At 40.7% G+C, this 24,011-nt stretch overlaps 2 protein-coding genes across 3 annotated transcripts in view; both read right to left on the reverse strand.

The window, feature by feature from the left end:
- Positions 1 to 24,011, reverse strand: part of gstt1a (glutathione S-transferase theta 1a) — a 308,697-nt gene that overhangs the window by 275,821 nt on the left and 8,865 nt on the right. The window contains exon 5 of one of the 2 annotated variants that reach the window (XR_013962615.1): positions 20,386 to 20,652. Coding sequence is in view for 1 of the 2 variants with exons in the window: in XM_080739640.1 (XP_080595766.1) it covers positions 20,452 to 20,652 (201 nt within the window). In the remaining variant the exon portion in view is untranslated. Of the gene's footprint in view, positions 1 to 19,501; positions 20,653 to 24,011 lie in introns of those variants that run through there. The other variant, XM_080739640.1, reaches the window with a different exon arrangement.
- On the reverse strand, positions 1,236 to 17,464 carry p2rx7 (purinergic receptor P2X, ligand-gated ion channel, 7; the record flags this gene model as incomplete). Its single annotated transcript, XM_080738474.1, has 13 exons — positions 1,236 to 1,730; positions 2,395 to 2,502; positions 4,848 to 4,952; positions 6,159 to 6,224; positions 8,037 to 8,127; positions 9,590 to 9,726; positions 11,249 to 11,384; positions 12,094 to 12,174; positions 13,504 to 13,600; positions 15,057 to 15,126; positions 15,382 to 15,453; positions 16,491 to 16,638; positions 17,346 to 17,464. The coding sequence occupies 13 exons, from the start codon at positions 17,462 to 17,464 to the stop codon at positions 1,236 to 1,238; spliced, it is 1,725 nt and encodes a 574-aa protein (XP_080594600.1).

Consider the following 24,011-nt stretch of genomic DNA (forward strand, 5'->3'; position numbering starts at 1 on the left):
AGCAGATCTACAAGCTCGCAGCACGGCACTCGCTGTGACCTTGTATATCTGCTGTTTTTCAATAGTTAAAGCATAAAATAATAATACACTATAATGTGTACCCGTTCAGAATGGGTTTAACTTATCTTATGCAGCAGGGATCAAGTAGAGGTGCGAGGAGACATATGAGAGCTTGCCGTGATGACAATTACAATATTCAGTGAATAGATTCTTAAGCCTAATTTATACCCCATGGTACGCCAAAAAGAACAGATCTGTTCTTGGCAAGTGACACTATCACAGAAGGGTTATACCGGTACATTAAGCTGAAGAATCTATTCAAGATCTATGAGAGGCTTTTCAGGTGATCTTCTGCCTTTCCATTTGGGGTTTTTATTATGTCTGGGGTGCCAATTTGGCGTAAATCTTTTGGGGTTTATATGTAAATGTTCCACTTCAAATTCACTTGATTTGTTCATCTTCATTTTTTTCTTGTGATACCGGTATGTTTTCATGAATTTCTCTCTGTCTCACCTCCCGCTTGTGTTCATTTTGTCTTTCATTTTCATCCTTATTATTTGTAAAAAGTGAATCCAACCTAATCGACAGTAATTAACCACTTATACCCAATATAGATCATTGTACGTCAAATAGTGAAACTAGTAGATCTATGAGCTCAATGTATCACGTTGTTACGTGTTGCAAGCTTGTCAAATGTTGCCAAATGTTCACCTATTTCCACCAAATGTTCGCCTATAATAGGCACAAGATACGGAGGGTTCATCTGGTTTCCTCCCCTACTGTTCTGTCTGTTATCTTTAAAATGGAATGTGGAACAGTATGTACATTATTCATATTTCACATTATTCTGGGAAGGTTTTGTGCCATCAGAAAATAAAAGTAACACATACACCTGTAAATAATAATAAAAAAAAGAAACCTGCTGATTCCAAATGTTAAGTTATAGGTCATAAAAAATAACACATATCACATTTTGGTATACAATGATCTATATATCCACCATATGATGGATGGACATCCCAGATGGGGTGAAACCATTTCTTGTTAGCAAAGTCAAACTAATGTACTGTACACAACGTTAGTAGTTTGGTTTCTGAATGACTACAGTACACAATAAAGTCTTCAGTGCAGAGTTAAATACACTGTACAGGATTGTAGTATGTATTGTCACAGTCAGGCACAGTAAGTGATGCATTCCCTTCATTGCAGTCAGTTTGTTAATTAAGCGTAAGCCCTCAAGCCGAAGCAGTCGCAGTGGGTCTGAATCCACTGTACTGCCCACCCGGGCTGGAATACTCCTTCCGGATCCTCGTCACACAACAGCTGGGGACGGCAGGGTGGGTGTCTGCGGGCGGGACACCAAACCTCCAGCTGATGTACTGCCTGTATGCACAGTGGCGCAAGGCGCTAGTCTGATCGCCCTCTACTGGCTGATAGAGTGGGTCACGGTACAGAACAATAGCCTCCAACAGGGACCGACGGATCACTACCTGCTCAAACGTAGGAGACGAGGTGATGCAGGGGCCTTCGGTGTTCCGGCAGCACAGCTGCTCCTGGGTGAGGACGGAGGGGCCACAGCAGCCACATCTACACCAGGCTGGACGACTCAGGGGCCCCGGGCCTGAGCTGGCGTTGTTGGGAACAGGGGTGGGAAGGGACTGGGGCTGGCGTTCTTCCACGGCGAGTCCGTGTTGTAACGCACCCACCATGGCTAGGCGTCCTGCATCCTCCTTGGGTGCACAATACACACACCAAATTTAAATCTGTGGCAGGTTTTTGAGCGGTGCCGGCCGCTCCAACAACTGACCATGTGTGTACAGTAGGTCTGTCCATATGTATCAGTACCCCAATGACCAGACATGAAAGCTAGATAGCATTTTTTAGGTTTTATATACAGCTTTTTTTACTGATTAGGTGCTCAGTCTTCTTATTTTGTCTAGATTGATATTTCTATGCAGTTGATGTATTGATGTTGATGTATTGACCTTGCTTATTGTATTGATGTATTACCTTGCTTATTTTAAGTCGCTTACAATTAAGAGGGCCTGCTAAATGCCTAAATTGTAAATTGTACGGCCTTGAAGTGTTTGAAGTGATACTGAGTACTATGGTATGGTATAGGCTAAGTCACTGCTCACTCCCACTGGGTGGGATTTTCTAATACACTACAATAGTGTGTACCAGGTTGTATCTCTGGTTAATCTCTAGATTAAGAGTATCATCCAAATGCATTACAAATGTACAGATAACTAACATACATATATACACAACTGTACATATATATTTCTTATTACAAAACCTGTACAAACAATTATAGTGTAAATCTCATTTTGCAACAACACTCTTCAATATCTGTGTGCTATCCTTGTATTACTGTATGGACATGGTGCTAACCTTGTATTGCTGTATGGACATGGGCTTGACGTCTTGTAAACATTTCTTTTGGGATCTCCTCACCAGTCGGATATGATTCTCATCCACAAAGGACACAGCAAGTATGCACTGGAACGGCAGAAGAATTACACCACAGTTTAACCGTTTCATCACAGAATATTCAACCAACTGATGGCTGATTGGATGGCTACGTAATGCAGGTTCAGATAGGATGTTTATTAAACAAACACGCTGCCATTTAAAAATTGACATTTTCAGGCTTAACTGCCCCCAGTCTCCATATAATGCCATGTAATCCATAGTGCACGGCTCATGCATGCCCATGCCCATGCACAGATCATGCACCACGTGCGTGCACGCTGTTCACAGCGTTCAAACAAAAGCATCCGCTTGGAAATCCGTTCAGGCATTCATGAGATAGAAGCCATTATGGTTTCTTGAAATGTAAACAAACATGGCTGCCATGTTTGAAAGATGGGGTTGGTATGGGGGTCAAACATGCAATTTCGCGGCCGTGATCATGCAGGGTTCCCGCACATTTTTACCAATTAATTTCCAAAACTTTTCCAGAATATTTAACCCAATTTCCAAGACTATATAACAATAATTCAGCTCAATAACGAGTCCTATGCGCAATGCCCAAAGACAGGTAGTCTATGCCAGTGGTTCTCAACCTTTTCAGGCCGTTACCCCCAAAATAATCATATTTGAACTAGGAACCCCGGCACCCTGACGACTAAGAGTTGAGGAATTTTGTATAACACGGTTTTATTGTGAAAATAGCAGATCTACATGCTCACAACGCCTCGCGTTGCGAGGCGTTGTGAGCATGTAGTTCGGCTATTTTCACACTTTCTCCCTCTAATATTTGACAATTTGGCCAATGTTTAATTTGTCATTTCAGAGGTATTAATTTTTTCCAGGACCTTCCAGGACCCTTGATCAATTTCAAAACTTTTCCAGTACTGGAAAAATATTTTTCTAATTTCAAAATATTTCCAGGAATTTCATGACCGTGGGAACCCTGTAGAAGGAAGTAAATCAAATGTATAAAAAAAGAAAATGCAAAAACCGACGAAAAATGTCGACTACGTTTTTTTCACTGACGAAAACGAAATAAAAACTAAACTGTGATGACTAAAACTAAGACTAAATATATTTACAATTTCGTCAACAAAATAAAAACTAGACTAAAACCTTAGGGAGGGGACTTGTGGAGAAGACAGTCATTTTATGTTTGGTTGCTCTCAGGTGTTGCGCACTGAAAATAGCAGATCTACAAGCTCACGACGCGCTGTGAGCTTGTAGATCGGCTATTTTCAGCACACAACCAAGTGTAAAATCAGTGCGATGCCATCAAGGCCTGCCAAAATACATCTTATGATATTTAGTTGACTAAAATTAGACTAAAACTAAAACTGTTCGGGTGACTAAATTATGACTAAAACTAAAAGACATTTGATTCAAAAGACTATGACTAAAACTGCCACCGTTGTCAACCGTAGGGGCAGTAGTGAGGGGAAAAAAAAAACGTTTCCTCTGCAAAAAGAGTGAAAAGATGTAGTTCTTATACCGTTCTCTTATTGATTAATCACCAGATTCGAGAGATGGGGGCTACTCGAGGTGAGTGTGGTTCATTCAGCCAAAAAAACATTTCACTTGCGTTTCGAATCGTATATCATTTGACTGGCTGGTGATATAACGGGAAACAAAGTATTTATAAAAAAGACTTGTGTGGATGACAGAGACATTGGAGTGAAATCCTGGCAGAGGCGCGCTGAGAATCTCTCGTGTGCTCTGTGCTGCGAGGCGCAATATGTGGCGAGCGGCCCCAACGGGAGCAGAATTGGAGCGGAGAGCGGGTCGGCACGAACAAACCGAAGACGAACTAAGCCTGTCGACGTAATCACTGCACGTACTCTCTCACCCAAAATCAAAAACACGGATCTATGAACGGCCCTTTAGTTCAGTGTTTCTCAACCACTGTGCCTGGGGACCTTTGGTGTGCCCCCGAGAAGGGTCAAGTGTGCCCCTTGAAACTGCTTGAAAGCCGGTATTGTATTTATCATTTTAAAAATGATTTAAGCAAGTGAAAACAGCCGATCTACAAGCACACAACGCCTCGCACCGCGAGGCGTTGTGTGCTTGTAGATCTGCTGTTTTCAGGTGTTGTGTGCTTGTAGATCTGCTGTTTTCACTACTGTTGTGCGACAGCCTTGTATGATGAAGCAGGGCTTTACTTTGCAAAGAAACGTACAAATCTGAAACTTGGAGATACAAGGTTTCTTCCCGACAGTGACGATATTTACACCCCCGTATTTTGTTGGTGTGCCCATGGATTCTTGGGACATGAAAAGTGTGCCCATGCAGAAAAAAGGTTGAGAAACACTTAGTCATTATAAGCGTGTTCTAGTACAAGCACAATATGATATCATACCGGTATATGTCATTACCTGCTGTTTGTCATGGACCGGCTCTACTTTCTTCTCTGAGTAGTTTTGTTTGGCCTCTATGGTGTAACAGCTGGTCCCGATCAGCCAGTCAATGAACACAGTGGTCTGAGGAAACACATGGGGCTTGAGGTATTTAGTTCACAGTTTGAGCTCTAAGCTGCACCACAAAGCCTGATTTATAAATTACTTAGTGGTACTGATTCGTCCCGTGCCAGAAATAGCCAATATACTTGTAGATCGGCTATTTTTGGCACAGGGCAGCATTATATGACTTAAGCGTAAATCCGACGTGACATGAACAAAAGCACAAGCCACTGTTTCAACTTCATGTTGTTGCTGCTGTTGTTCTATTCTTGAATGTTTTTATATTAACAAAAGTAATGACGGGCTACAAAAGTAATGGCGTAATTATATGATTAAGAGTTTCCTGCAATAGTTATACAGTACCATTAGCGATGGTCTTTACCACATAGCTAAGGTTGGCTTATTATGTCTTGTGACAATTATACGAAGATGGTTTCAATAGTTTATTGTTTTCAGGAGGTCTTCAACGTTTCCAGGCCAAGGACCCCTTAGTTGAGAGAGAGATGAAGCAGGGACCCCCACAACCTTTTTAGAGATTCTATAGTTTCATTGTTTGACTGCACAATCATCAGTGTATTTTGGATTCATGTCAATTTGTGTTTTCATATTTTTAACCACTTGAACTGCCAATACTTAATAAAGTTGACCTTTCACTCTGTACTTAGTCTGCTCTATTTCCCCTCTACACTAAACCTCTTTGCCAAAAATAGCCGATCTACAAGTTCACAACGCCTCGCAGCGCAAGGCGTTGTGAGCTTGTAGATCTGCAATTTTTGGCTCAGAATATGGACACTAGGGTTCAAGTGGTTAATATAAAAAAGGATAAAAATAGTAATTCTGAGGACCCCCTAGGGGTCCCGGACCTTCTGTTGAAGACCCTTGGTATTACAGATGGTTTCAACAGTTTATTGTTGCTAGGAGATAATTATGAAAACCTCTTCTCAAGTTAGGCTCTTAGCACATTGATGGCAGAAACATTTTATGAGCTTTTTCTTGTAGGCTCGCTGGCTAACCGGATGCTCTCTAAAGTTGGGAGGCTCAGCGCAGCTGTGTTATTGTTTACAGCCTTAAAACCGTCTATTGATTCTGGAGGTCTGTCCTCTTGTTCTACTCAACAGCGCTGTGTTTGTGTTCCCTAGCTTGACAAATGTCCAGCGTGCCTCGCCACGCTTACATTCATTTTGTTTTGTCAACAACAATATGTCAATTTGACATGTCGTCTCTCACCAGGGCATAATACGACAGTGTTGACCCAATGTAGATGATCATCTGGATAATGCTGAACCTTCCGGCCTAAACAGGAGAGAAAATAGGGATTTGTTACACCAGCGTGTCGTTGAAATGAGCGTGCCAACTGAACATTTGTTCAAAGAGAGTTGGACAACCGCTTCAGAGGCTATACACATCTACGTATGATAACAGCATTCTAAGGTTGGCAAGGACTATTACCTCAATACTAGCCATGTGTTGTGTGGGGGTTCCCAAACTTTTTTGTCTCAGGGCACCCTATAAATATTTTTTTTAATCCGAGGCACCCCTACATTATAATTTTCACTCCCAGCACCTTAAATTTATAGAATATCATCGTTGTTGGGTGGAAACCTTGTACCGGTATGTCCAAAACCTTTCTTTTTGTATTTATCATCTATAAAATGTACTAAACTAGTGAAAACAGCCGATCTACAAGCACACAACGCCTCGCGATGCGAGGCGTTGTGTGCTTGTAGATTGTGCTTGTAGCAGAGGTTTCTGCCTGACAGTGACGATATTTTAGTGATTATGTTGCGATAATAGCCATTTTGGTTAGAACTGACTGAAAATAACTTTGTACTTCAAGTTTAAAATGATACTAAATATTTCTTCAAGTGTCCAAATAAATTCCAAATATTATCAAATTATCTCGCAGCACCTCTGGTCTGACGTCACGGCACCCCAGTGTGCCCCGTCACCCACTTTGAAAACCCCTGGTATAGAGAATATAGGTTGCTGCCTTCAGGAAGGAGATACGGTGTTCCAGCATACGATAAGGTCAGACTAAAAAGGTTGTTTGTCCATCAGTCGACTTTAATTGCTCTTGTCTGTATATATTTTATGTAATGTATGTACAGTATGTAACCCTGTTTTGTCCCATGTGTTATGTCAAATGTGTGTATATGTGTTTTGCATACTTGGCTGCTGGGTTAGGGTTAGGGTTAGGGTTAAATTTCAGTGCGAACTGACAATAAAGTACTATATCATATCATATCAAATACACAGAGACACATCATTATCTTAGACGTTCTCATCAGACACAGAGTATTTTCTCTGTCCCATACGGTTTGTTTAAAATACATGTTTCACAGATGATTCTATAAGCCAAGTCAAGTTAATTGTCATTCTCATTTCATGTAATTTGTTTTCTATATTATTTACTTTTGTAAGTTTTTATTATTCTCTTGTTTTTTTGTATCTTCCTGCATAATATATTGTGTATATATGAAACTATGTTCTTTTAACTCATTTACTTGAGGCCTGAACACAAATCTGTGTCACTTTAGATTTGAACCACTTTAACCATTATTTTATGCTTTAACTATTAAAAAATAGCAGATATACAAGCTCACAGCGCGGCACCGGCTGCATGTCAAGGATCCCCAAAATGACATGTATTTGGGCGCGGAACCCCCATCTCAAAATATGTTGTTCCAGGGACCACACAGAAGCAAATATTTGAAAAAGATTTTTTTTTTTTTAAATAGCAGATCTACAAGCTCGCATCACGGCACTTGGTGCCGTGCTACGAGCTTGTATATCTGCTATTCTTCAAAAGCATTAAATAATTCTATGCGTAATGGGGTTAAAAGCATCATGTTCAGCATACAGATAGCATAGCACCATGACTTGTCGGTGAACAGTGGCTTTTCTGCTAAAGAACAAAATGCACTCTCAGGTCTAGTTTATACTTCACCTCACTGCACTAAATCACTCGTCACTCGTTTACTCGCCGCAAAGAACCGATTTTCATCGCTTGGAAATCGGTTATTCATGACGAATGACACCGCCATGCAACGAGGCATGAATCAGGCTTAGATTCTTAGAATCTCTGTCAGAACAAGCATACGATACCTTTCCAAACACCATGACGTCAAACCGGATTCCGAATGCTTTGTATAACGTGCGCTCCTCAACTCCATTCACAGAGTTATACCGTGCAAACCTGGTGATGAAACAGTAAACACAGACAGTAATGTAACCCTGAGTGTATATACTGCAACTCACTGAGTGTTTGGAGAGCATTTATGCCTAGAATTATTGAATGCTTTAACCAGTGAAAAATAGCAGCTATACAAGCTCACAGCGCCGAGTTCCGCGCTGTGAGCTTGTAGATCTGCTATTTTTGAAAAAGTCGTGAAAATGTGTGCAAATCTTTGAATATATTATGTATTTTCAAAGCGAACGTTTGTAACTCAAATTTTGCTTCTGAGGCGGTCCCTGGAACTAGATATTTTGAGATGGGTGTCCAAATAAATATAATTTTGTTGGTCCTTCAAATGAAAAGGTTTGAGAACCACTGGTAGTCTCTCAAGAACAGACTAACTGAGCTCCATTTATGTGTAAAGGACCTTTTCTTTGACGATGGCTGGCCAGATTGCTGACATAGACATTTTTTCAAAAAATCTTAGAAGGATTCAAAAGACACTTATAGAATCGGGTCAAAATTCCAATTTTCATGATTTTTCAAAAATAGCAGATCTACAAGCTCGCAGCGCGGCACTCGGTGCGATGTGTATATCTTGCTATATCTTGCTATATCTTGTATATCTGCTATTTTTCAATAGTTAAAGCATAAAATAATGATACACAATAATGTGTACCCGTTCTAAATGGGTTTTAAGCAGTGCTTCATAAAGACCAACCAATAGAAAAGGGAAATATTATGTCAGTATTTTAAGAATGAATGTCTAAATGGAATGTCTAATTTAATCTCTGCTCAAAGGACGCCGTATAGAATTTATACAGCATCACAGTGTGACACAATGTGACGTGTTGTATGCTTTAAGATTATTTTAGAAAAGGTTTTTTACTAATGTGTGTGTGTACGTGTGTGCGTGCATGCACGTGTGTGTTTGTGTGTGTGTGTGTGTGTGTGTGTGTGTGTGTGTGTGTGTGTGTATACTATTATATATTTTGTTGTTGACTTTTGACCCAGTAATGTAGCCTACATATTTTTATTTTTATTTTAGAGGTAAGGTCTTAAAAGTCCCTAAATTACAAATTGTTGAAAGCTTGGTCATCACAGAAATTGGAATATGTGACATATACTGTACATAGATGCAGCTATAAATGTCTGTCCATGATGATCAAAATAAAAACCTTTTTCTGGCCACAACCCCCAAAATAATCATATTTTAACTGGGGGACCCCCCACCCTGACCAGCACTAAGAACATGGTTCTGCCTCTAATATTTGACAATTTGGCCAATGTGTTTTAGAGGTATTAAAAAGTCCTTAAATTGACATTAGAAATGTGCAGATACCCTCTATACACTTAAACTTTAAGTTGGTTTGTTTACAGTTGAGTGAGAAAACAATGTTGCACATTAAATTAATCATCTGGGGACCCCCCAAAATAATTTGAGGGTCCCGACCCGCAGGTTGAGAACCACTACTGTCATCACCTGAAGTTGAGGCCAGGGTAAAGGGTTTTGTTGCTTTCCTTCTCATCCAGCCGTCTGAAGGAGTACTTGGGAAAACATCTTTGGATAAACCTGTCAAGGTTGCAGTCCCAGTTGATTTGAATGGCAATGACGCCACCCTGTGGTCAATAGTGAAAACAGCACAAAACCTTGTTAGGTGTTTGTACATAGGGGATTGGGGAGACCGGTTTTATATTACTAGTTTGTCTCTAAATGTATTCATAGATAGTATTCACTCTCCTGCATTTAATCATAATATGATTAAATGCAGGCAATATTATTGCCATGCTTACATTTCATATTATCAGCTGGTACTGATGTCATTGTTGTTTTCCATGTTATACAGTATGTCAGGGATAGGCAACTTTGATGATGGCGAGGGCCACTATTTCCACCTTCACTCCAGAGGGCCACATTGCATATTGCTACATCCTACTTTGTCATTCTAGTATCTCATACAAAAGAAGCAAAAATCGCCAATCTACAAGCATAAAAAACGCATCACGCTGCGATGCGTTTTGAGCTTGTAGATTAGCTATTTTTGCTTCTTTTGAATTAGATACTAGAAGGAATCCTGAATTATTTTTTGTTATTTTTTAATTGGAATCCTGAAATGTAACATTTTGATAGAATTTCAAACACATTTTGTTATATACTCACTCACTAATACTACTATACTAGTCATTAAACTACTAATAGAGACTGACGGAATTAAAGCAGATCATGGTTGTAATTTTAACAGCTGAAATCAATAATATATCAGTATTCTGGTATTAACCTGCGGGCCGCATTAAGTGAAGGTGGGGGCCGCATGCGGCCCCGGGGCCGCCAGTTGCCCATGTATATTATATGTGAATGTATTATTTATTAGAGTGCGCCAGTGTGCTTTTGTTCTTCCTGTTCATATAAGTCAATTTGTAAACTTGTTTTTGAGATACACACCGTTTTCAGAACTGAGCCAGGCCTTTTGTGCCCATGGGTCATCTCTATATATGAAGATCAGATTAATTATCCCTTGTAACTGTCTGTCTGACTGTCTGTATGACTGTCTGTGTTGACTCATGCGGTGTACGGGATGTCAGAGCCGCTTGTGCCGGTTCTGGAAAACCCTGATATCAGACATCAGCTCTGCATACAGAGATTCAGAACCTTTCGCACCGGTTCCGAAAAAACGGTGAAAAGGGTGAAAAGGGTGACACGTCATTGCACACATTTTTTTATAGGTCGAGGCCGGGCACTGCACTCCCCGCAAAGGAGGGGAGCGCAAGTTGCGAATTTGAAGCCGGTGGGACGAACGGTTCCTGAGATACGTGGGTCACATACTCACAGAGATTTGTCGCACTTATTGTAAGAAGATTAATGTATCATTATTATTATTATGTTAAATGTCTAGACTCTAGTATTATCCACCTCTTTCCGCGGGAGTTTACTGGAGATTATTTGGACCACACTTCCGGTTTAACAGCAGACATACAAGCTCACGTCGCGTTGCAGATGCAACCCGTTGTGAGCTTGTAAATCACACTCGGCTGCGGCGCCGGAAGCTCGGTACAACGTCTGCGCAATGAACTATGGGGCGTTGGAAAGCCGTGGATAAAATATGTTGGGTTTTCACATGTCTCCTAGCAACATTAGAATCACCTCCACTGCCATTTGTGAGAAGCTCTCCCTGGCCTCTTGTACTATGTCCCCAAGTCTGAAGATGGGACACAGGGAGTCATTTCTCCTCTGGCAAGTCTTCAGGTAAGTGTCATTCATGTCTGGGAGGATATTCCTTCTGTAAATCAAAAGAGACCCTTGTTATTCGCAAAACAGAGAGGTACGCAAGACTTGGCTGGTTCAGTATTCAAATATTTTATCTAGTTATTGCGTTGAATATTGCAGCTATGATATACAGTATTTAGTCATGATGTGCTTACATTCCAACCCCGGTCACTCCCTGTTTGGGCTGATGCCATCAGGCAGAAGGTACAGATCGATAAAGTCAGGAACAAGCAGGTTTAGTAACAGCTTCTATCCCACAGCGGTAGTTACACTGAATGCTGCTAAGAAACGATGATCCGATTCTGCATACATGTTTGGTGGTGATGTTTGGGTTAAGTGCAATATGAGTTTGTGCAATGACAGCTGCTTTTATTTACGTGTTTGTCTGTGCTGTCATTTTGCAATGACAGGAAGTATGGTTCTGTGTGTTTTGTTTTTAGTGATGCATTGGTCGTTTGGCACTTTTAATTTCGTTGTACTTGTGACAATGACATTAAAGATATATTCTAGTCTATTCTATACAGCTTTTCATGTATTGTCTTCTTTGGCATAATGCTCAAATTCTGATTTGAATAAGTGTTAAGATGAAGAAATTCCAGGAAAAAAGCTGTGACTTGAAATTATCGCTATGCATATCCCAACCACCGAATCGAAATTAATATTATGATTCTAATCGCAAAGCTTCTTTTCAAAATGTCATGACTATAACCAACAAAACTCACCGTATATAGTTAAATGCTGGGAATCTGATGTTGTTTTTGATAAGGACTGTGAAATTCTCCGCTGCAGCCAGGAGAGCAGGCCTAGATGTAAGGAAAACAAATTACATGACGATTAATTGTCACTCAAATAATTGCGATTAACGATTTAATTGTGTTTTTGTCGTTGATAATTACATTTCTGTTTTGGCTTTTAGGCTTTGAAGATGCACATGTTAGATATGACACATAACCTAAATACACAAATAAACTACTGACATATTTGACAACTTACTACTTAAAAAATAACATTGATAGTGGTAATTGCAGAGCTACAAGCTCACAACTTGTCGCATCTAGCTTGTAGATCGTCTATTTCCACAATTTTTTTAAATGTTTGAAAATATGATCATTTTTCAACATGTAAATGATTATGGCGATTATGACAAAATAATTCCGATTATGTCAAATAATTGTGATTATGTCAAATAATTGCGATTCAATGATTATGTAATAATTGTGACAGCCCTAATAGATGGGTCCTAAGCGCCCTACTTCCGTGTTCACAGTCACCGACTTTGCTTGGTCAGCCCATGCTCATTGTTATGGATACAATAACCAACGCATCTTCATATCAAAAAAATGCATCACATGATTTAATCCATCTTCCTTGTTTGACACAGGAGCACATTGTTGCTATGAATGTAATGTCCATTACATACATGTATCTCGATGTTTTGACAATATCTTGATAAAGAACACCGGTAAAGATGACCTTTTCCATGTTACAGTGTCTAAGTTTGTTTCATTAGGAGAGGAACTAAAACATATGTGACCGAACACAGCTGAGGGCTAGTCATTGACATTTTTTTCATTTTCATTTTTTCATTTCATTTGAAAGCTGGGAATCATAGCTACAAAATGATATATTGGTTGTGAAGATTGACCCAACAGTTTTGTAGCTAAAGCTTATAGAGTTATGCCGTGCAGAAATACAAGATCTGAGAAATTCAGCCTTTTAGATAAAATGTAACCTGCAAAATGTGAGGTTTCTCTTCACATTAATTCAAAAAAGTCTTATTTACATGCAGAGTTAAGCTCTGGCGTTTGAGTGAAATGTAGCCTGATATTTATGAAATGCTTTTGTGGCTTTATCACATTTAAAATAAAATAAAAAAATAATTTCAGGGCTGGTCTAAAGCTGTGCTTTCCGAAATGACTGCCCCTCTGCTATGCTGGGACACATATAACCTATGTAGAGTTGAGTAGAGATTTGTTAGACTCTCTTTACGTACACAGAAATTACACGTTTTTATCTTGTGCGATTGATAATGCACTAAAATGCTATACCCAAATATGATAATGGTAGATCTGAGCATACATAGAAATACAGAAACTATTGAGTGATGTGTTGTTGATTCGACTGAGGTTTACCTTGGGGGTTTTGTTTTGGCTTCTATGGGGCACCACGCTGACACCTCACAGGTCTTTCTCATCACATCATATTTAACGCACAAACCAGTCTGGATCCCTGGAAGAGGAAGAAATAGCCTGTGTGGTCTTCATTCCTGGCAATGTACATCATTCACTATGTTCTCTACTTAAAATGAAAGTACAAATCCGCACTAAATAACATCTAAGCTCGTTTTCCTACTAATATTGATCCCAAATGATTGTCCATGCGGTATATTATGCAGAAATGCTCATTTTTTCCAGTTTCCCCAGCAGCCCTCATAGCATTGAGTGGAGCCCATAAGCCTATCGCTTTTACACTCATTTTGTCATCGAAAGTGTGTTTGTGTGTGTGTATTAGAAACACATCCATGCCTTGGTTGTCCCGCACAAGCCGCCACAGTTTCATAAATCATGTTTTTTGGGTGAGCATTCGGCACAACTGCCAATCAAAGTGACTGTACTGGCCAATCACAGTGGATCTTTTCCGGGACTTGGCAAAACACACAACAGCATAACATCTGTTTAGCAGGGTGTGGCAGCTCGTGTGGGACATGGACACTGTAATGTAGTGTAATGACAAGTTGACAACTAATAACAGATTCACACAAAAAAAGATTTGTTTGACTGCAACTAGTGTAGAAGCAATAGGCTTATGGCCTCCACTCTATATCTATGAGGGCTGCTGGGTCCTGCTGGGGAAACTGGACGACAGCAGTGTTGATTTCGTCGACTACAACTATGACGAAAAAAGTTTGTCGACTGTGTTTCTTTCACTGACGAAAACTAAATAATTAAAAACTAAACAGAATCTAAGCTGTGGTGACTAAAACTAAGACTAAATATATTGACACTTTCGTCAACAAAATAAAAACTAGACTTAAATGTTAGGGAGGGAGAAGAGAGTAATTTTATGTTTGGTTGCTCTCGGGTGTTGCGAAAATAGCAGATCTACAAGCTCACAACGCGTCGCGCTGCGGCGCGTTGTGAGCTTGTAGATCTGCTATTTTCAGCACACAACCAAGTGTAAAATCAGTCAACACGATGCCATCAAGGCCTGCCAAAAGACTAAAACGAATACTTTTCAGGTGACTAAATTATGACTAAAACTAAATGACATTTTATTTAAAAGACTGTGACTAAAACTAAATCAAAATTTGCTGTCAAAAACAACACTGGACGACTGGGGTATTTCTGCCCAATAGACCCCATGGACAGTCATTTGAGATCAGGAGTCCTTTAAGGACACACTGCACACTGCTTGCTAAACTGCTTTGTAGCTACTAATGGGTGATGACTGACACCAACCAAAGAAAGAAATGATACAAGTTGAAAGGGTGTGTAGTAGGGAAGTAACTGGCAATGATGACCTCACAGGCACCTTTCTCACAGAGAAGTGAAAGTAGTTGCAACATGTCACTGACAAATTCCTCTTCATCTTGTACAAATGGCTCCTAAAACTGGAGCTAATTCGGCAAAGAGACGACAGTATAATACAGCTATAAAGCAAACAAACAGTAGACTAGTTACTGTACCATGGCTATGTTGGTCCCAAGCTCCTTTCTCGCAGTCTTTATCAGTACGACACAGTTTGGCAGAGGGCACCTGTAATGTATATAAGCACCAATGAAAAGATTAGCAGGCTTTGAGATCAATGGTTGAGGCATATCTCAGTTACTGATCTGTGATCTCAACGAATAACTAATACTATTAGTGTGGCATGTTAGCTTGAAAATCAGTAAGACACAGCTATGCGACAAAGTATATAAATAAGGCTTAACATTTGGCAATAACTACTACTACTACTAGTAATAATGATGACGGTAATAATAATAATAAGAATATAAAACATAAAAGCACCTCTGGGCATTTTCCTTGCTTTTGGTTCTTTGTAGTAATGACATTGGTCACCACGAAAAAAGAGTTTTTTTCCTAAAAAAGTAAAAGAAAGAGAGTTTTAATCATCCTGTCGACATCACCCAATCGAGCACCAAAGATGAAACCAGTGGCGTCAGTTCAGCAAAAGCTAGGCCAAGGGTATGGCAAAGATGGGAGTCCACATGGAAAAGAGGCATTACATTTTGTATAACACGGTTCTATAGACGGGTTTCTGGTCCACGTCACGTTTGATTCGGTACCAAAATTAGCCAATGAAACCAGGCTTAACCAGCGCTCCCCAAAACAACAGGTTTGGGGATTGGACGGACTGATTACATCATGATACAGTCACCTGTGCATTTAGTCTCAATGTTTGTAAACAAGAAACCCGTCTATTGTGAAAATAGCAGATCTACATGTTCACAACGCCTCGCGCTGCGAGGCGTTGTGAGCATGTAGATCGGCTATTTTCACAATGTCTGAAAAAAACGAAACAAGTTTTGACAGTTTTTTACAAATGGACCCAGGGTATGGCAGCTGCATACTAGAGGATGACATTTGACAGGAATTCCTGTGGGTCCCGTGGGATTCCCGCAGGACAGGAGTAAAATGGATCGGGACGGGACAGGAATGAAAATCAACAGGAGTGGGCAGGAGCGGGAATCATCCCAGATCCGTTCATCAAATCGCAGAAATTAATTGCACAGGAAAGTGAGGTCTTTGAACTGCGAACATTATAAAATTATACATTATATAATAATAAACATGATATCAAATATAATATGGATCAAAATAGAAAAACATCTGCGCGATCTTTTTTTTTTTTCGGGAGCGGGATGTGAACGGGAGTGATTTTGACCAGGAGCGGGATGGGACCAGGAGTCATTGTACAGGAGTGGGACAGGACGGGATTTATTTTTTTACTCTGGCCCAGGATTGGGATGGGACAGGATTTTTTCTGTGGGAGTGGGATGGGACAGGAGTGAAAATCCACTCCCGTGTCATCCTCTACTGCATACCCCTGCCATACCCAATTGACGCCCCTGGATGAAACCATCCCAAACATTAACAGTCAGCATCCCTTCACTCACCTGTACAGTACCGCTGTAGTCGACAACATCCCAGACCACATCATCAACTCCTGGGAGGCTGACCATGGCCACCCCCTTCACCTTGGTGGTGACAGAACTCACCACCAAGTCAAACTCCTGGTAGCTTTTGTTCCACAGCATCATCATGCTGTAAAATATATAGATTGGTAAATTGAGGAATGTATTAGAAGGAAAAAAGTACAGTTTCATGACAGTACAAATCACTAGTACACGGTCAACTAAAAGGAGATCCTAGTAAGCTTTTCGTCTTATTTACACAGGAACCACTTTATGTATCTCACAACATTGAAAGACAGACTGATAGAACACAGTACTTTGCATATGCAAAGTACTGCATATAACTAACTACCCTAACCCTAACCCTAATAGGATAACATCAAATACAAAAGCAGAACAAAATGAAAATAAAAGGAAAATAAAATAAACAGAAGAAGCAGATATTTACAGTGGAAAAGGGGAGGTAAGTATGGGCTTAGTCTATAAATATTTATAGGCCTACCCTATAGAAAACCCTATAGTCTATGTATGTGTTATAGCTATAGTTAGTAGACCTAATAGCCTACTATTAGTAGGCTATAGTTAATTAGTTTTAGTATTAGTAGCCTATAACAGAATTACCATTAAAGTGGTTTTAATCGTTTTATTACAAAAAGATAAACATAATAGAGAATGGGCTAAAGTAATGTCATTTTCTTAACAGTTTTGTGGGTTTTTAGAAGCTGGTAGCTCTCTCAGCTACAGAACTCTCACTATGAAGATGTGTAGGCGTTCCCATCGCTGCTGCAGCAGCATGTGGACAAATCATTACTGCTGGCTGTAAGCCCATATACTCACCAAATAAACATCAGAATCACGACGTTCAGGGTCCATTTCAGAGAGCCGAGCCTGACGCTTTCTATCCGGACCAGTTTGTTTGTTTCGTACTGACAACAGCTCAGCAGTTTGCTTGACATTTTGTTTTGTGTGAAGGAATCTCTGACTCATTCCTCCTCCTCGGCCCTCTGGTGGATGTGAGTGTGTGCGCGGCCGGTCACGGTCACATGTGCAGCTGTGGTTTTCTTTGACTTTTCCATCCTCTTGCCAATAACAAAGAGTCCGTCAGTTCTCCCTTGTCTGTGCTCGCTGCTCCACTGTGGCGTTCTTCAGCGGTCAGCCAGATTGAGTGCACACACCACACCCGAATCTACTTAGTTTCCCACACTCAGCCGCAGTTATTTTCAAACAAACATCAGTTTTGTTTAACAGCATCTGGACTGGATGTCCGTAGAACAAAACCAAACAAATCGTTAGATTTTAAAATGTTCAATACCGAATTTAACTATTGGTGGATGGTGAGGAAATAAAAGAATGCAGCTTGACAAATGCACAGTTTGCCGTAGTTAAATGAATCAACTACCGGCAATTCTACATTGCATAAAGGTTTCGTGTATGCATTGTCAGGGTGAAATTCAGGGATCTCATGTTGCAATACAATGCTTTGTACACTAGATGGAGGCATTGTCATTCCCAGGATATCCCCCTAAATAAACCAATCACAGAGACGTGGGCCTAGGGATGAAGTGGGTCCTGACTCCTGTGTCAATCTCTAACTATGTACTATCATTGTCTTAAGCATTAAGTTTAATCATTGTTTTAAATATCCTTTAGGTAATAGGCCTATATCATTGTAGCCTATCTGTGACGGGTGAGAGTGCTGAAAAGCCCCCAATTAGTAACTGTCCACCGCCATTATTAATTTGTTTGGTAAACAGCAAAGCATACATTTGTGTCTATAGCCTAGGTCTAGGATATTCTTGACCCAGCATCTGTTAGGCTATAGCCTATAGGAACCATCAGGGGTAAAACATAAATGTGAATGTAAATGTTGTATAATGCATCTCATTATTCCTGAGTGATTAAAAATGGGTCTAAAATGCAAAATATGGAATTGGCCGCATCAATTCTCCACAAAACACACAACCAGTTCTGTCAAGTGCACAGTTCTCCATTTGAATACGAGAACGCTTGCCCCAAAACATGCTTGCCCCGGGTCAAATCTGGCAACTCAGAGCAGTCACCACCTGGTATTCTTAAAAGTAACCTCAGTATTAAACCTGAACTTATTCCTAAACTTAAAGGAGTAGTTCACCCCCAAAATGAACATTTTCTATTGATTACTCATGCCATGGAGAATTGAGTTCAATAATATATTTTAGTTTTAGTCGCATTCCTAAGACAATAATTTCGTTACAATAAATGTAACCCCATTGGTTCCGGATGGGAATACAAAAACATATTATTAAACTCAAATCTCCATAACGTGAGTAATCAATAGGGGAAAAAAGTCATTTTGGGGGTGAACTACTCCTTTAACTTCAGTAAGACTATGCCGAACTCTAAACGTAACCATTGAGTGTAAAAGTATTAGCCTGGCAGGCCATCCCTCATACTGCGTTCACTCATTCCTCCTTCCCACAGTATGAGGTCTGGACTTCAGCAGATAGGCACAGCGTATGAGAAGTTGGCCCTGATCAGCGTTTCAACTGTGAAAAGCTTCCCCTGATTGGTCCATGTGTAGATGGTGATCCTACAGTCTATGACGGTGATGTAGACGCTTGCTGCAGCATTTTCAAAACAACATGGCTGCCCTCGATGCAACAAGTGTAACAGTCAACGCTGAAACAATAAAACAAGCAATAAGTGAAGTTATTTCAGAGTTGGAGAGTTGCTAGCGGAGTTCATCGGCCAAAAATACGTGTTTGTTTGCCGTTCTTCCGACTGGCTGAGAGATGTTTTGCTATGCTGATTGGTTAGAGGAGTCTGTCTGTCAAGGCAAGTACTCCCGCAGACTTTTCAAGCTGCCTATAGCCTAAAGTCCAGACTTATATTGGGGGAAGCAAAAAGTGAGTGAATGCACAGTATGAGGCTGGCCAGGGTAACAAGTATGACATTACCCCATAACGCACACAGATACATACAGTATACGTGCACATACACACATACAAGACAGGTTATTTACAAAATGATCTTTAATAACCTACAGTATTCATAGTGTGGCGTACAAGTGCATCCATCAGTTCTATAAATGCATGACAGACAAAAGACCCGACCATGTTGTCTGATCTTAACAGTTTTTTTTGTATTCCATCGGAGACTCTCTGAGGAGGCCTTATAGTCCAGTGGGATTCAGGATGCTTTAACACAGCTTAAAACAGGTCCAATTTCCAAATCCCCTACTCCTGAGACTTTCATTTCTGCATCTGAATATTTGGTTGGTGCTAGAATCTATGACTGAGCAATATCACTACAAAAGATTAGACCATCACACTCTAAGTGGTCGCTATGTTTATTAATGTGACACTTAGGGATGAGACAACATGAAAATGTCATATCACGATTATTGTAAGCAAAGAAATCTCGATTTACAATATTATCGCGATAATCAAAATATCCCCAACATCCATTATCCTGGGGTGGAAAAATCGTGAAAATTTGAATTTTGACCCGATTCTATGAGTGTTTTTTGAATCCTTCTGAAAAACCCATGTTTCAATGTCAGCAATCTGGCCAGCCATCATCAAAGAAAAGGTCCTTTTCACTTAACTGGAGCTCAGTTAGTCTGTTCTTGAGAGACTACTATGTCAGTGGTTCTCAAACCTTTTCATTTGAAGGACCCCCAAAATGATATGAATTTGGCCACGGACCCCCATCTGAAAATATTTAGTTCCAGGGACCCCCCCAGAAGCAAACGTTCAAGTTTATTCGCTTTGAATATACATAATATTCAAAGATTTGCACCCATTTTCACGACTTTTTTTCAAAAATAGCAGATCTACAAGCTCGCATATCTGCTATTTTTCACTGGTTAAAGCATTCAATAATTCTAGGCCTAAATGGTTAACAAACCGAATAGTCTGACTGGGTGATGGTAAAAGCATCCTTGCCTATGAGACAGATGTCCTCAGTTGAACATCTTCTGGAGCTTAGGCTTGAGAAACTCCAGCATGCCGTTGTCCTTGAAGGTGTCGCTGAGGCGGTCCACGTGCATGATGGTCTTGTGGGCTTCGTCGAACAGCTCCTCGCCAATCTCCTTCTTCACGCGGTCTCTCCAGGCACTCAGAGTGGGCCTGTCTTCAAAAACGTCTAGACCGGTCGCAACAGGCTATAAAAAAACAAAGGACATACGGTAGGTACAAATGGTCACCTCCTTTCAGGGTTTCCTGCAGGAAAAAGGCTTGGCCAGGTGGTAGGCTAGGGCAGGGGTTCCCAAACCTTTTTGTCTCAGGGCACCCCATAAATATTTTTTTTAATCCGAGGCACCCCTACATTATAATTTTCACTCCCAGCACCTTAAATTTATAGCATATCGTCGTTGTCTGTTGGAAACCTTATGTCCAAACTGTTCGTTTTGTATTTATCATCTATAAACTAGTGAAAACAGCAGATCTACAAGCACACACTTGTAGATCGGCTGTTTTCACTAGTTTTGTGTGACAGTCTTGTATGATGAAGCAGGGCTTTGCTTTACCAAAAGACGTACACATTTGAAACTTGTAGATACGAGGTTTCTGCCCAACAGTGACGATACTTTAGTGATTATGTTGCGAGGAAAACATTGAGATAATAGCCATTTTGGTTAGAACAGACTGAAAATAACTTTGTACTTCAAGTTTAAAAGGACACTAAATATTAAATAGTGTCCAAATAAATTCCATATATCATAGAATTATCTCGCGGCACCCCTGGACTGCCGTCACGGCACCCCAGGGTGCCCCGTCACCCACTTTGAAAACCCATGGGCTAGGGGGTGGGACTGTGGCAAAGCGAGCGTGCCGAAATTAATTAATTATTTAATGAATGAATGAATTGACTAATTCATTCATTCATTAATTCATTAATTAATCATTAGATTAAATGAATTCCCTTAATTTTGATTAATTCTTATTTTTGCCCTCAACATAGGAGGAGAAGTTGCTTAAACAAACGCAAAAATATAGTTTGTTTTGCACGCTTAGTGCAGGGCTCCACCAAAAAGATGTAGTCGGATGGCGTAAAAAATAATGAACAGGGGCGAATTTGGCGTCCGGCATCAAGCGCAACGTCGGCAGTGGAGCACCCTTCATTAATTAAAAAGGAACGTTCCCGGCGTTGACACAGACGCTACGCTCGATGGCTGCAGTGGAGCAGGGGGGTTAGGAGGGATTTTGCATAATTTTCACCAGACTCTCGGCCGGGTGCTACAGATTTTAGGCCGGGTGGCCCGCCTGGCCAATAAAGCGCTGCAGGAAACAGTATATCAGGATTTTCATCGTGTTAGCCACACAGTGTTTAAAGAGATAGTTCACCCCCAAAATGCCTTTCCTATCAATTACTCACCCAATGGAGTAGCCTGATTTCAGACTCTGTGCTGAGCTTGAGTCTGACATTGTCCCATTGACAAGATATTTTAAAGGGGAGGGGATTTGAAATTCCCAATCACAGGAGATCTGGTGGGAGGGGTTGTGTTTGACTTGTGCGTACACAAAAACATTCCCCCTCCCCTCCCCTCTATGACAGGCATCAAACAGGTAGTTGTCTTTGATGCTAACGAGGTGTGCAAAACCCCCTTTGAAGTTCAAAGGGAGCAATTAAGAGCTTTGGCTGAGCTCCCCCTCCCTCCACTGTTTCTGTTGATTTTCAAAAGTTAGACCCACACCCTCCTCCGAGGCTCCGACTCTCATTGGCTTGGTTCTGCCTAAACTAGAGAAACTTTAGCGTCATATGACAACACCAGACCAAGAGAACCAGTCCGCTCAGAGAGTGGGCGGATCTATGGGCTGGAGCCAGGCAACCAATGGAGACTTGAATTCATGGATATCTTTTATTTTCTGTCGCATTCCTAAAACAATAATTTGAAGAGACTTTACCCCTTATCCTCACCCTATACGCGCGAAATGTGGACAAGGCAACTTGCTCTTTCCCTAAATGGTATTTTGGGGGCGCTATACCCGCTTCCCATTTGCGCATGGAGGTGTGGCTATTGCTATTTCCCTGAAATTGGAAGTTTGGAAAGATTGAACACAGATTTAGGAAAGCGTGTATAGGATCCTAAAAGCACCCGCTATGTCACTTTGTTTGGTCGAGTGCGAGACTGCGAGCTGCCAATGGACATACCGGCATCGGGCTGCTTGGGCGCACAATGACATAACATTCTCCTTCTGCCCTAATTATCCTCAGGGTTTCTCTTTTTCCTATATAATCAGCAGAAGTGAGTGTCAGTTCCTTGTGTCAATTCTGTTTATATAAGATGATGGTCTATTCAAAGAAATGATTTGCGATGCGTGTCATGTCATGTCATGCCGTGCCATTCGCTCTGCATGTCAGTCTGATTAATTCTTCATTGCACAGGATATAAAGACCCGATTACAATTATATAACATTCTCTACAATCAGCAACTGTAGGTGATATCAAATATGGTTTTATATAAAGCCAATCAAAGCTCAGAGCTTTGAGAATCAAGGTCGGGAAATGTCCACTTTGGACTGCAGCGCCTCACTGGCGAGCTTGTAGATCAGCTATTTTCAAATAGCCAACGTTTAAATACAGTATTTACAGATACTGTATAATAGGGACACAATACAGTCATGGGTCATGGAAGTGGACTTTCCAAGGAATATAGAGATGTGTTTTGCGATTTGAAAAATCGCTTCATAATTGACCGAATCAAACTGTGGTGTCTTTCTTTGCTTCCTAGATCCTATAGATGTGCCACACCAAAAAAACAGACTTAAAGCTATCAACACACTGCGTCATGGCGTGTCGACAGCTCATACATCTGTTATTTTGGGCACATTTATAGAGGCGCAATGGAGACAGCAGTGCATCAACCCGACATTTCATTGAATTAATCCAGAACACAAGCAGATTGCTGCAATTTAAAGTTCTCAATAACCAGCAATATGTGACTGATAGTTACTATCAAAACCTCCACCGTCTGTCAGTCTGTCAGTCTGCCAGTCACGTCACGTCGCGTCACACTTTTGCCCTACTCATATCTCCGCCACCGTTGCCCCTATCCATGCCAAACTTTGCACACACACTCCTTGGCCCTCTTCTAGTGCCACCATCAGGCCGATTTTTGCAAAACACATTTTTGGACACTGCTCCTACAGATTTTGGCCTAAAATCACACAAAGCGGTACACAGTATCTCAAGAGTCATGTCATCAACATGGATCTGTCCCACTTAGCGCCACCATCAGGCCAATGTTTGCAAAACACATTTTTGAACACTGCTCCTACAGATTTTGGCCTAAAATCGCAAATTGGATGGCAAATCACAACCTCTGACCCCGATTTCTCACTTGCCCCTCTTCTAGTGCCACAATCAGGCCGATTTTGTCATCAACATGGATCTGTCCCATTTCCCATATTCCCTCCTGATTGGCTATGATTGCCTTCTAATGTTTGTCGATACGACCTGATGGTCGCTTATCTCCCGATTAGGGAGTCTTACTGGTTCTCTGTACAGTATCAATATAA

The sequence above is a fragment of the Nannobrachium achirus genome (genome assembly GCF_963921795.1).
Source record: "Nannobrachium achirus genome assembly, chromosome: 12".
In the NCBI taxonomy this organism is placed as follows: Eukaryota; Metazoa; Chordata; class Actinopteri; order Myctophiformes; family Myctophidae; genus Nannobrachium; species Nannobrachium achirus.